Genomic DNA, 15,057 nt, shown 5'->3' with positions numbered 1-15,057 from the left:
TGACTAAGTGTTTCCAAACGTGTGAATCTGCTGGATTTCAGGCTTACTGTCTGAGCCCAGGCTATATGCCATAGAAGGCAAAGGTATTTTGGATTGTAAAAGGTGGAGCTAGGCTTAGTTATCAGCTACTCATACTTCTTTTTATTCTGTCTCACAATCTTGCAGTCATCCATTTGTAAAGGGGGAAAAATGGAAATTCAGAAAGGCAGTTTTGAGGTAGCGATGCTCTAAACCGACTGTTGGCATTGTTAGCAGCTCAGCCATCCCTTAGTGCCGTCTTTTACTGTGTATTTGTGTCACACTAAGCTCTTCTGCTTCCACTTTCAGGAGCTTTGTCATATTTTTTTTTACTACGTAGAAGAGCAGTTAAGAAAAATCCATAAAGCTGCTGAGAACTAAAGGTACAATTTGTCTCATGACAGTAACTTAGTTCGGTATAGGGAAGGCATAAAACCATGCTTAAAAAATATACATGAGAAGGCAGCTGCATAGCTAACCTGAATTATCACTACAATAAAAATAGTTTATTATACATATTTTACAGTAGCTACACTTGCCAGTAGTGTTGGGGAGATGTAAATAAACTGAGTTCTAGTGACCATTGGGCCAAATCTGTGAAAATTGAAGAACTTTTTATGTGTAACCTGTAGCCAAAGGATGCATTCTGCCTCTGGATGTGCTTTGGGTTGTGATTTTTCTGACAGAGGTAAAAATGGTCAAGCCTTTATCTTCCATAGTTTGGTAATAAGCTTCCTGTTGTTGGCAGGTGAAGGAGGAGTTGTAAAAGCTTGGTTTAAACTGTGCTGGTTTGATCAATCCTTTTCTAATGTTTTCTTTCGTAGCGTGTCTCGGTAATTTCAGATGTATTGCTGTCTTGTCTGTCATCCTGTTTGTTATTGGAGATGTCCCTCTTCCTTTCCCCCCCGCCCCGTGGTCTGTTGCCAGTCTGTATTAGGTTTCAAGCGTCTTTCAGCAAGAGTCCTGTCTGGAAAGATCTCATGCTACGGATGCTAGGCAAACAAGTCATAAATCTAAGTATATTGCTTGGCTTTTTGTGCATTTGTTTGCTAGCTGGTAACACATAGTAACAGCTCTCCAATGAGTGGGTAAGCTGTGTGTACTTGAAACCAAACTTCTAATTTTAGGTTCTCGAGTTTACAGCGTCTCTTTAACATTTAAACGTTTGGGAGCCAAAAGAGGCTTAGATGGTGTACCAGCAAATGTAATGTTTGCCAAGGTCTTCTCACTGACAGCGGATAAGTATTTCGACAAAAGTACTTAATTCACGGTAGATAAAAGGCTGCCACGTACCCTGCATCTGTCTCTGTGGATTGAGCCACAGCTTAAAGCTCCTCTCCTTTTATACACACAGAAGTTGATTCAGGATTTTAAGTCGTAACTGCTTAATGATTAATTTGGACCCAGATTTTGTTGAATTTTGAATCAGAAGAGTTGAAGGAAAACATCCCACTAGTTTGCTTGGGGAGGAGGGGCATTGCTTTTGAGCTGTGAATATACGCCTCTGTGTGTGTACCAGATTTGGCACAGAGTATGTGTGATAGCGAGTACCAAGCAGTAGCAGTATGTATAGTAATTTACGAATAGTAACGCAGATGTAAAAGGGTTGTCTGAAGTACTTACTTGATGGTTAAATTTGAAGTGTACTTGCCATATGTAGTAAGACTAAAAAGAAAGAATACTTTTTAAAGCATTTAAAAAAATAAAACCCAAGCGCAGCCAGCTGATGAGATTCTGTTTCAGCAGAGAAGAGAAGTTTTGTCCTTCAAAACAGCCAATGTTTTGTTCTTTCAGAAGCAAGGCTTTCACAGGGAGAAACCAAATCAGGCTTCGTACAGCCTTTCAGCCCTGCCGCTGTAGCTTCCCTGGCTGGGAGTGGTGGGAAGAAATAGTTACTTACGCTAAGGGAGTTTCACTCCCCACCCTGCTAGTGAATTACTGGGGGGAAGAATGGAGACAGAGAAAATGCAAGACTAGATTTCAACTTTGTGGGGTTTTAGTGCTGAATTTCCATTTTGGTTAATGCTGAATTACTTCTTTTTTGGGGTTTGGTTGCCTTAGTGAACAACGCGTGCAGTGGCTCCTGTGAGTGATTGATGTATTACTGTGATTCTAGATCATTTTATTGAAATTCAAAGTTCTATTAAAAAAAAATTTTCATTTGTCATGGGAGAAGCTGTCCAGAACTTGGTAATAACTGAAAGTTTTTTGCTCACAGAAAACAGTGAAGGAGAATGTTACATTGCATAAGTCAAACCTCACAGCAGAAAAGCTGGATGATTGAGGGAAACAAATACACAGAACGAGGTGGTTTGGATATGCAAGCACTACTTCTTGATTTTTTTTTTTCTATAGAAAAAACCAGAGCCTTGTATATTGATGATGAAAAGCCTGAGGTTGATAATTTCACCTTTAACTGCTTTAAAAACCTGTTAGTAGATTCTCTTATGTAACTACAGAGGTTCCCAAATATAGTTCAGGTGGAAATTGTTCAGGAAAGTAGTGTTAAAATCGTGCCAGATACCTTCCCTTTGCTGTATTAAGGGGACTGCTTCTGTGCCAACTTGGGGAAATTGCAACCTGAGGAATAGTGTATGTGCTAGTTGTCATTGAGATAGTGATCTGGTGGAGAGTTTTAGTGGAATATTATTTTAGTCTCTCTTCCTCTTAGAAGTAGCTTAGATGTAGGGAATTAGAGGGGAATTTTGTGTCATAAATTGCTCCTTAAAGCAGTTAGACTTGGACTAGTATATAAGTTGCTCCTGTTGTTTGGTTGGTTGGGTTTTGGCTGGGGGGAGCAGCCTTTCACTGGATACCACTGAGAAGAGCCTGGCTCCATCTCCTTTACTGTCTCCCGTCAGGTATCGATACACATGGGTACCATCCCACTGAGCTGTCTCTTCCCCAGGCTAAGCAGGCCCGGCTCTCTCAGCCTCTCCTCCTCTGTCAGAGTGCTGCAGTTACAGCGGAGGGGAGGAAGGAAATAGTGAGCTGATCGTACCGTTTCCAAACAGGGAACATAGTTCGGGAAAACCTACACATAGAAGATAGCGTTCATCCTCTCAGACCACTTTGGAAAAAAGATGTGTGTCGGTAGATGTGTACCTTTCTCTGCCCCAAACCTTAGATCAGTTCCCATATCAATTCTACATCCTATCCCATCCATCCCTGGACACTAAGTGTGTGTTTAGGAGCTGCGGGGCAACACACCGCTGGCCTTTGCCGCCTCTATAACCCAGCACGTTTTATGCTCAGCCTCTTGGTGTGTCCTGGAGAGATGCTGGGTCAGCAGCAGCTCTGCTGGGCGCAGGAGGGAAGGCAGGGTTAGGTCCTCACAAACGGGGACTGTACAGAGTAGCGTATGGTCCATTCTAGGAGACATGGCCTGCGATCCAGTTGCTGAGAATCTGATGTGGGCAAGTACTGTTAGACAAACTCATTTTTCTTTTTGTGACTGAAACATGCTCAAGATGGAACACGAAGTGCCAGGTGTGTTGTAAGGACCTTTCTAGGAATGGCCAAATACACTGTGCTTGAAAGGCTGCGACGTCTTGGTGAGACGCATGAGTCTCGCTTTGGTAGGAGGCATCCACAGCAGCAGGCACTTGCCCATTCTTCTGTAAAGTTGCCATAGAAAAATTGAGATGCGCCTGTGATTAATGTGATAGTCCACCTGATGTCACTGTTCCTTCATGTTAATGGCCCCAAAAGCAGTCTGTTCAGCTGCTCTAAAGAAAAGATGGCTATAAGCTCTGAAAAACTTGTTTATGCCGATGTAGTTCCTAATATTTTCATTTAAGTTTAAAATAACATAACACCAACCTAGGGAAAAATAAGACAAAAGCTGCTTTCATCTTGATGTTAAAGGCCTGATTCCCAGCAATCTGCTCCTCCTGATGGCAGACTCGCCTCCACTTACGCCTTGCCAAGGCCACTTCTTTTAGCTGCATTCTCCCGGAACAGTTAAATATAGGGGTGAGACTCATGTGTTGGGTTTCAGAGGGGGTTTGGCAACGTTTGCTATAGCTCATTCCAGAACATAATATTCCAGAAAGAATATTACTGCCTTCAGAATTTACCGACGTTTTCTGTATTTAACCTTCACCATAAGCTTAGGATGGGAACCTGGTTAAGACAAATAAGAAACAGGAGATGAAGTTTCAGACTTGTCAGGCTCTCAGTTCCATGATTAAAAACAAAGCTTAATCATCAAGAAAGAGAAGTGCCTTTGTGTAATTTGAATATTCAGCTTTAGAAAGTGAAACAATTATGTATGACACAAATCCACAACTAATGTACCTTTTCATATCAACTGAGAAAATGTTTCAGATCTGCCAAGCACTGAAAGGCCTTGAAAGACTATTTTAAAATAATCTGTGCTCAGTGACAAGTTTTGTAAAATAGAAGGAAACTATGTAAGCTGTAAATTATTTGGCAGGTTGGTTGTACACTACTTAGCATAATGAGACTTCATGCTGCATGGGCTCTGTAAGGATTATGATTAAGACCTTTGTTATTAATGTAGGTCTTTTTTTAAATTCATACCTTTTTGTAGGGTGGATCTGTGATATAAAGGGATATAAATTTTTAACCCGTACTTCTGCTGGAATGAATTTCTGCTAATGTATGAAAGCTTGACATATTTAAGCCAGTATGAATGCAGTGGAAGAGAAAACCCTCAAAAGTCGTTGTTTGAAGCTCTAGGTTTGTTTTAGACTTTTCCTCAAAAGGTGGATGATCATATTGAAAACAATCCAGCATTAGGTCCTTTAGGAGCCCTGAATCCCCCGAGGAGCGGAGGTGTTCGAGCACTTTGTGCTGCGCTGTCTAGATCTGAGGTTCCCTGTTGCTCTGTGGAAGCCTCGGTCAGAGGTAGGCGTGCAGGTTCCCAACGCAGCAGGCACAGAGTTAGGCCCAAACCAGAGGATTTGCAGAATCTGGCATGCTGAGAAAGGAGATGCCGGAGCCAGCCTGGTGGAAGTGCTCGTACGAGCACCCATGAGAGCACTCGCACTCAGGCCACTCTTCCAGCTGGCTCTCGGAGGCAGCTGCTCCTCAGCCTTCCAGCATCACTGAGCTTCAGCACCCATTTCCATATCCGTGTGCTAAACTCCTGGCCAGGCAGGTGGCTGGTATTGCCCAAGACTCAGATCCAGCAAAAGGATGTGTACGCTCCAAGTAGGATTTAAAAGGAATTCTCTTCAGTCCAAACTGTGACAATGTTGAGACAGCTGCTGGGTAACCTTGGCAGCCTCTGAACTCCATATATAGCTCACTTGTTTACCGCAGTTTCCTCCTTGCCTGAATTCGCTCTTTCCCAAAGCCTGTGATCTTCAGCCTGACACGGTCTCTTGGAAGGATTCCTATTGCTGCGGCTTTCCCACTCTGTAACGAGGTCAGCCTGAGTTAAACTGCTTTGTAAAAGTTTGGGTGTTCATCGCTACTCCAAGTTTTCTCTAAGTTTGACCTGACTTTGCAATATCACTTCCTGTAGTATAGACATAAAGCTTCTATAGGTGTCACTGACAGCGTACAGTAAGAAACTTACAGCGCTCTATTACGTACCCGAACGATAGGTCAGTAATACCTGGTGCAGTTGAGCTCATCATACACAGTTCCCCGCACTCCGACAGGATGTGAGATACATACAAGATTATTTAATCTCAAAACCAAATTCTTTTAACATAGGTTTCTAATATAATGTCAAAAAATAATCAAAAGTCAAGTTCAAGTGTTAGTGGCCTTGAATGCATCTGAATGTTAGTGGCCTCTGCATCACTTCGTTATGCAGAGAAATTAGCCATGCTAATAGATGTGTATGAAAGCAGCCCTGGGTATCTTCAGATAAGTCTTCCAAATGGCAGAGGTTGTTGCCGGATATGAATACTCTGGGGGGTTTGTTGGGGTTCTATTTGAACTTAACCAGCTTTCTAAAAAATACAGGTGCTTCCCAACAGCGTATTTTAATTTGCTGGGTGACACTCTGTAGCCTCCACATGCAACATGCAGTGGGAAGCAACAAAAGGGTTTTCTTTTGTCCCAAATCAAGCGTGTGCCCCTCTGAACTAGAGCTGAGGGAGGAGCCGGGAGCCACCGACAGCCTGGGATGATGCTCTGACTGCAGGCTGGGTGTGGGTTCGTACCCGCTGTGCTGCTTGGTGCCTTGGACTCCCCTTCCCAGCCCAAAGGTGTGCCTGCTGCCCCAAGGGATGGGAGAGGACTTGAGTGACTTACAGTCCTTCTGCAACGTGTGGCCTGGGCGTTTTAATCAGGCTCCTCAGCGAAGTATTAACAGACATTTCCGATTTACAGCTAGGAAGCTATGCACTGATTATAAGGTAGGAAGGTAACAGGTTGGCACAGCCCTTTTGCCTGCGCTTGGTCAGAGCTTTGGATACAAATTCTTCCTCTAACTGGCAAAGCCGTCACATCTCTCCTTTCAGATGGCTGCCTGGTGGCCCGAACCCCAAGCTGTTACGTGGGGTGGATCACAAACTCACCTACTGAACGTGTTGTGGGGTTTTTTTATGTGGTGGTTACAAACTGATTTGAGCAAGGTCGGAAATCAGATGCTCATTGAATGCTCAAGCACCTACAAACTCATCTGTTTTCCTGCCTGATGTGTCCTTAAAGAGGAGCACTGTCAGTAGGAGGGTTGTGGAGAGCCTCACTCCAGCACATCGCGTGTTGGGAATTGTAGTGATGGATACGGGTTCAACGCATGTCAAAAGGAGATGATATTTGAGTCCTTTCTGTCTTACACGAATGCCATAGCCGTTAGGCTACTGGATTTCTCTCCTCCTTTTAAGGCAGCCACATACCAGCCTCGGCTGTCTACGCAAACCCAACTGGCAAACAGAATTTGTGAATTCATGTGGGATAAGCAGGAGGTAAACCCTTTGCTGCTCAGCTGCCGCCCTCTGTTCAGTTAGGCACCTTGAGTAATTTTCTGGTAAACTTTAGGTGGTCCAGTGCCTCTAATTTTAAACAGCAGATAAATAGTGGAAAGCCTGCCTTATAAGATTATGGAGCACATATTTAATATCTCAGCCGAAACAGGCAATATTCTTATATGCATTTTCTATAGCCTTCAAACCAAAACAGGAATAATCCCATTCTGCATAAAGTGTTAACTCTTGCCTTTGTAGAAATGTCCTTTTGCAATACTAGGTTATTCATAAATGTTCTTTTCCTTATACATTCCATACAAAGAAAAATAAATTGTGTCCAAGTTAGCTGTATGAGAAGGGACAACATTTTAGAGTCTTGCCGTTGTACGATCCGTGAGGACTCCTCTCGGTACCCTCAGCTGTGCTTCTCAGGCCAGTTCCTCGGGCAGGGCAGGCAGTTCAGAAGGGGAGACGTGAAAGTCAGTGAGGTGAGTGAGAAGCCACTGATGCCGCAGAGAGGAACAGAGGCAAAGCCCTGGCCTCCTCAGGGAAGCGTTAGCAGGCAACCATTCATATTTTCAAATTCTTATCTTTGTCCCTCTGAAATATATCTAGAAAAATTTCTATGTAAATACTATTCTATATAGTATTTGCACTGTATACTGGAAGCGTCACCAATAGAGGAAGAATAATTTTCTGTAACAAAGACGACTGTAACTAAGTTGTTGCATGAAGTAGTTCCAGCTGAGCAGGAAAGTAGGCAGAAAGTTTCAGCCAAGCAGGACTGAGTAATTTAAGGTCAGCTTTGTAAAAGGAAGCGGATCTGCTGTAAACCCAACATTGTTCTAAACAAATATATGCAAGATGAAAAGGAATATGTTTTGCGGGATGCAGAAGCTATGAAGTGCTGACAGGTTCATCTTGGAAACAGGATTTTTGAGTCAGATAATGAATAGCTAAGATAAGAAATCAAATTATGCTCTGATGTAAATAGTAGCATAGACAAAATGCATACGTCGTAGTAGCAAAACAATAAAAGTAACAACAAGGAGCATGAACTTATCTTAGGCCTCTAAAAACTGTTAGAAGTAATCAGTAGCAGAGGGGTAAAGTTCCGTGTGAATATTCTTCATTGCCTCTAGGAATTGTAAACTATTTGGATTGATAAAATACAGATTATAGTTTAATGAGAGATAAGCTGTAAAAGTCCTACAATAATAAACCTTCGTAATGAGGACGCTGTGAATCTACCATTATGTATTATAGCTGTAAACATCAAACAGTTCATCGTGAACAGCACGAGCAGTTTTATTTTAGCAGATGTTTATTATTTTGTTCTTTAGTTTCAACTCTTGCTGAACCAGCATTGGTAAGTTGTGCAATTTAAATATGAGATTCCTTTTAAAAAGTCAGTGAAACAGTGATCTGAATGGTGCTCCACATCACCCTCACCTTCCTTTTTTATGTATAGTACCACGGTGACAGAAACTTCCCCTGTGTAAATGCATGGACTGGGAGGTCAGGTCTCTCCACAAAGGTGGGGAGTAGAAACGATGTTAGAGTACCAGACTGGTTATATGTCAGAAACTAACTCCGTCAAATTAAGACTGCATTCTTAAGTCCTCATTTGCAAATACTAAAATTAATTCCTTTATTGACAGACAGTCCCTAAGCAAGCACATACTGCATACACACGTGTCGTCAGCAGGCCTAGGCGAGAGCAACAAGCACCTCTTATTCATGCATCGATTGATAATAAAACCCTGCAAACGGCAACTGCAGCCAACCATCTCTTCTCCCATGCACGTACCCCCAAACGCTCGGCCCACACGGACAGCGGAAAACAGGCGTGTGGAATTAGTAGCTATCTAGTGCGGCAGGCACTGGCATTAAGGATTTGATACTCTCTTGTTGAGCAAGCAGATCTGACCACGTTTAGGAGACTAACCAGCCATCCCAGTGTCTAACAACCATCCTCCTCTCACAGACTCTGTCTGTACCAGTGTCTCTGTGCCAAAACTGTCCGCAGGTGGCTGGCCTGTCTATGCGAGAAAGTTTGTCCAAAAATCTTTGCTTGTTCTTCGCAAGAAACTTAGGCAAAGTGGGATGGAAATGCTGTTGGTGCTAGCAAGAAGTCACTGGGAACTGAACTTGGTGTAGGTGTCCTCAGAGAGGGTGTGCAGGCAGGAATTGCAGGGAATATTCCATTTGCTGTTCCTCTTGCAATACTCTCTGCTTCAGCCATCCGACAGTAAATCTAGGTTTGCAACACTTATTTTTTAACAAATGTTGTTAAAAGCTGTTAAATGTTGTTAAAAGTTAACAGTTTTTTAACAAACGTGGCCACGCAGCGCAGACTACTGAGCCAGTACAAACTCCGCTGACTGAAAAAAATCTTGAAAAATGTTGAAGCAGGCTGTTACAGTAGTCCTTATGCCACGTTGGATAGCATCTGTTCTCACACAGCTGGGGTAAATGCTGTATCAAGTGCACGGCTAGTTTGACAGACACCAAGTTACACCAGTGCCTGACCTGGATCAAATTTACATTGCCAGATGAGCATGCACAGGCCTGACATGAGCAAATCTGGAGCCGTGGCCTTACTCTGTCAATTCAAGACCTCGGGCTGCTGGTCAGAGCGCAGCTTCCAGTAAGGAACCTGCCCAAGCAGGTTAGTGTTTTGAAACTGAAGTTGCAAGGTGGAGTTTGCATGTAATATTTTAAATCCTATTCTGTAGATGAGAGCCTTGGTGACGTGCAGGGAAAGGTTGTAAGGAGTAAAATTAATCAAGAAGTTGGGTTTTTTTCAGCTGCCACTTGGCCCTTTGTTTCCTTGTTTGCTTTTTGGTGCTTTCCTAGCTCTCTGATTCACACAGCTGAGCTGAGATCTTTGCTGCTGCGGAACGGCATGAAGAGCTGAAACGGCATTGCTGTCACTAGCAGACACGCAGGAGCCAGTCCCTGCCGAAGGACTGCCGCATGCAAACAGGGCAGCTCAACAGGCACGATCCTACGCCGGCTGTTGCAAAAGAGGCACCAGGCACTTCAGGCAACCACAACAAACACCAAGTGGGCTTGCACTGGAGAGATGGGCAAAGGGCGGCAATAAACAAAAACACGCCCAGGGTAAGAGTTCCTACTTCTCCAGCCTGATGTCAGATTCCTTAATGCCGACAAATACTTTGGATGTATGTGTATTGTCTTCTACTGTAATTTAGTGTAAACATATTTATGTTGGCTTGCTTATCCAGTGAGCTTTCTTCGCAGGTATACGATGCAATATGGGCACATCTCTCCAGCACGTATAATGCAAAATACTGCATTTACTTATCCGCATTATAGACTGAGAGTTCTGAAACAAAATTGTTGTCTTCATAAATAGTTTAATAATTGACATAACTAAAATACTGTATTTCCCTCTTCTGTTCCTAAACATGAATAAATGCAATATACATCCTGAGCACGAAAGCTGCTAGGAGCAAATGTAAGATACTACTTTAGCCATTATATTACTTTAATAAAACATGCAATTGGATTCTAATCTGAAAGCATTAAATAGAAGATTTTTTTTACGAACTTAGAGATTACTTGGGTACTGTCAAAAGAGTTGTTAGTTTAAGCTCAGCTGCCCTCATTTTCCCGAATAAACTACTTTTATCTCCTATCTTATTTTCCCGTAATTATAAATTGGGAAAGTAACTGAACCTCGTGTTATGATGACAAATAACATAATTAGTGTCTTCACTTTGTTTTATTTGGTCTATGACCAAATGTCATTTCATAAGTCATTTGATTGCCACTGACTAATAACATCCTGTTCTCTTGAAGGAGAGGATATTCTAGGAGCATCTCTGTGCTGGAAAGATGTAAGAAAACTCATTTCAGTGCGGGTGGGAGCAAAGTTGCGTTGGTGTTACCTTGTACGCACCCTGCTACTACTCTGTTCTTCTCCTGGGATGATACAGAATGCCGAGTCTAGTTGCCAAGGTAATTGTATTGGTACTTCATCCCTGGCCAGCTCCAGTCGATATCCACTGCAGCAAGCCGGCAGCACAGGCATCTTGTGTTTCTAAGGCTGAAGCTTAAAAAACAGGGCTTAAAAAACAGGGTGTCCAGCACATTAGTTACAAAGTCTGCAGCCTCAAGAGTTCATGTTTCAGACACTGCTCAACAGGTGGAGTATAAAAGGAGATAAAAGAGGGGGAATAAGGAGTTTAGGACAAAAGGGGAGACATTGTATTTTAGGTAGGGTTTTTATTGTTTTTCAACTGAAATGTCCCTACCACAACTGAATATGTAGTTGCATGTTCTGTATACGATATGCATGCTTTACCAGTCTTCCAAAAGTAAAACAAAAATGATCTTTTTTCTAAAGTCCAAGAAAATGAGAATTGTATTATAAATTTCCATGGAAGTAAATCCCCACATTTTTAATAAACCAACTGCATGATTTGCATAATGATGGCAAACCAGTCAAGTAATTCATTGTATTAAATAATTGAGGAAACTAAATAAATAATAAAATCGTTCTATAAATACATACATACCAAGCTTAGAGAAGCAGCTTATAGTTGTACAGTATTGTGCAAAACCTTTCGTGTACACATCTCTCCTGTCAGCAAAGCTATGGCAGACAAGAACAAATGTATGCCATATAATTTCTCACGATGAAAACTCTCCGTATCCAAGCAGCTCTCCCTGGAATAACAAAATATGCAGCACAGTTGTTTCTGTACCAAACCCAACTTCGTAACTCCAGCCAGTCTTTAAAATGGAAAGCTCTTTAAGAAGCAGTCAGTCAAACGATAAAAACAAGGACTGATTGAAATTGTTTTGGCAAAATAATTTGCTGTCAGAGTCCCAGAATACAGAAGAACATTAAGAGATACTGCAGAATAAAACAGTGTTTGCACACACACCCTGAACCTGTTTCTAAACAAAAATGGAGTGTTAAGAAAAACACTTCTTTGATCCAAAAGTCAGTCTCGGGTTGCCAATGTTACTTCACGATAGAAACAGTATTTTCATGTTGGTTTCCAAATAAGTGCACGAAGAATTGAAAAGCCGTGCTAACGTGGACAGGGACAAAGATGTAAGCAGTGTATAATACCATAACTAACATAGTAATGTTGAAAGTGTAGAAGAGCAGTTTTTCCCAGGGCTCCATGAGATAGCTGCAGGTGATTAGTTCAAACTGGCAGTACAGCCAATACAGATAGTTCTTCATGCTCTTAATATCCATCTTCAACTTTGTGCCACTTCTGAAAGCCTTCCCTATTAAGTAAAGGATAGTTAGTAGAAATAGAAACCTTACCAAAAAAAGAGGCAAAAAAATATATAAAAACATTGTATGGGCAGCAACTCCGTGCTACTCAGTTTGCTCATACTGAGCACTTTTAGTAAATGATTTTTTAAAAGCACAAGAGATCTAAAATTCCAAGACCGTGAATACATCTTAAAGCATAAAACATGATCAGATAGTAACAGACTAGCATGAGTCATTATTTTACCCTGTCCCATAAGAGGTTTCATTTGTATTCCTTTTTCCTTTCCTACATTCGGTTCTGAACATGACAGTCTAATTTAGACCCCTGTGTACTGGGCACCATCATTTACCAAGGAGGCTCCACAATGTCTCTTTTTTCCAGAAATCGGTTACCCAATAACTGTTGCAATTCTCTTCTCCAAGCTAAATACTACTTTCATAACTTTGCCGTGCACTAGATTATTTAAGACTGTTGAAGCAGCTTAATTCAAAAAGCACTTCAAACCCCCGCTCCTTCACCACTCGTGGATTTTGACATAGAACTTGGCTAGAAGTCTGATTTCTACTACTGCAGACTGAATTTTGTGTCTTATGCTTCAGTTGCTGCTGGAATGCAAACTGGGAGTATGCAGAACACCACACATACAGAACTACAATGAAAGGAAACTATATACAGATTATCGAGCTGCTTCTGCAACAGAGGCTGAATTGATCTGTTGCCAGAATAAAAACGTATAAATTTATTGTAAAGCTTTGTGTTCAGATTAATGCTACTAATTATTGAGCGTTACATTATATAGTTGCCAGAATACAGAACTGGAGAGGTAAAGGGGAAACAGGAGTATTTCAGTTACTGGTGCTTCCTGTCATTTGGTAAATAAGAGGAGACAAAACAAAAACTGTGATTCCCCACTTTTTAATTGGAAAGTTAAGAACTTCTGGTGGTGTCAAGATCTGTGGAAAAAAACTTATTCCACATAAATTAAATACCACTTCATAGGTCTCTATAGAGTGGGATTTTATCCTAACAAAAGCCACTTTCCAAAGTTTTAAGAAAAATTTTGCCTCACCTTTTCCATTTTACTTCCATAGCTTCCCCGCCTCTTTTCTGCCTGACAGGTGAGATAAACTAGATAATGCTTCTGTAGTTAAGAATGATTATTAACTACTTTTAGCAATATCCTTACTATATCTATCACATTTCTGTACCTTGCATGCAGTTTTTACTAAATCTAGGTGATACTTAAGCCTCTTATCATCAAATGTATTGCCAAGCAACTTTGAGGAAAGACTTCTTACAAAAAAATTGGTTTTGTAAAAAGTAGAACTTACCTCTTCACTTCTCCCTGATGACAAAACGTCTAGGTGAGATATGCTTCCTAACACTTCTGCCTGTTGCAGCTGAACAGCTCCTATACAGATTGAGAAGGAAAAACAATTAGCTTTGATCCTCAATTACAGAGTGTGTCCTCCATACCCCGCCCTTCCTCACTGTTGCTAAAAACTCCTCTGGCCAAAGCTCTCTGCATTATGCAACAAGGACAACCATCGTCTGGCTCGGTATCGCACTCTCATGACAGCACTGATTTGATAATTAGTACTAAGTCAGAGTTGAAGAACTGCAGGCAGGGAGGAACATACAAGGCTGAAATACTATTTAGGACAATCAGCAAAAAATGTTTACAATTAGTGCCTTCCCAAATTTCGAATCTCAAAAAATATCTCTGCTTCTGTGGGACTTCACGATGCAGGCTGCCAAAGTTCCTACAAGGTGCAATTTAATGTCCATGCAAAAATATGGTGTCAGAGTTAGGTAGCCACAAAAATGTAGCTCAATTAGTATGTCACAGGAAAGCCTCTGGTGAAGCCACCACCTCCTGCAACCTTTGATTAATACCACTTTCAGACAGTTCCCAGTCTTCTCTGCGTCGGTATCTCCTAGCCCTGTATACACACCTCAGTTGTCCTCATCCAGAAAAACCAGAGTGGAGAGAATACGTGGACAAGATTCCTGCAAGGAAAAGATGGTGAGTTTTTCTTAAAAATGCTACAAAACAAAACCAAGCCACAAATGCTCGAGGCATTTTAATGATCTAATTGGTCAAGTAAATTAGGTAGAAATCTGCATAATACATTATGTTCTAAACTATCTGCCTGCAGTCAAATCATTTCCAAATATGAATCAGCTTCATTTTGGGAGAATATACCACAAGCAATGTCTAAGGCATCTGAGCCTCACCTTCTTTCTTCCCTTCCTTACCAAACACAGCCTGAGCTGATCTATTAGTAAATGCTGACCTACTCCCTCAACCTTTTTTTCCCCCCATAGTTTTCAACGAACTAAAGTTTTCTGTTTAAAAACTGTCCACTTTCCCTAGCAAATTCAGAAATGGTAAACCCCTGCCCCTGGCAGCAGTAGTCAATATGCCCCACGCCCTCCCTTTCTCCTGCAGAGCGAGGGTCTGCCACAGGAGTGCATCTCCCGAGCTGGGCGAACTACTACATCTGGAAGACGTAACTTAGGTTGGGGTCTAGAGAATGGCCTCATCGAATGTGAAATACAATTGCCCTGAAGTAGTGCTGCAGGATTATTATCTCAAGAGTTTATACTTTCAACCAGACTTTTTCAGCTATATATTTCAATGGTGTATGGAGGGCTGGGGTGGGACATGGAGTTTTTTAGGGTTTTTTTTTCCGTGAAAATGTTGGTGAATAACAACGTATACACAGGAGAAACAACATTTGACTACCACAGTGCCCACGTTCTTGGCAGGCCAGCATCCCTGCTTCGTGTTAGTCACCTCCCCTGCGAGGTGGATCAGCCTCTTCAGAATCCTTTAGCAAGATGCAGTGGCAAAGCACCCATTACCAGGGCAGCCGAAG

At 41.8% G+C, this 15,057-nt stretch overlaps 1 protein-coding gene across 1 annotated transcript; it reads right to left on the bottom strand.

Annotated features, from left to right (window-relative positions):
• Window positions 1-11,907: 11,907 nt before the first annotated feature.
• On the bottom strand, window positions 11,908-12,150 carry LOC142413013 (serine palmitoyltransferase small subunit B-like). Its single transcript, XM_075509041.1, has one exon. It carries the CDS (start codon window positions 12,148-12,150, stop codon window positions 11,908-11,910), a length of 243 nt encoding a protein of 80 aa, XP_075365156.1.
• Window positions 12,151-15,057: the final 2,907 nt, after the last annotated feature.

Source organism: Mycteria americana, chromosome 7 (genome assembly GCF_035582795.1).
Source record: "Mycteria americana isolate JAX WOST 10 ecotype Jacksonville Zoo and Gardens chromosome 7, USCA_MyAme_1.0, whole genome shotgun sequence".
Lineage (NCBI taxonomy): Eukaryota > Metazoa > Chordata > Aves > Ciconiiformes > Ciconiidae > Mycteria > Mycteria americana.
This window is presented reverse-complemented; position numbering and strand designations above follow the sequence as displayed.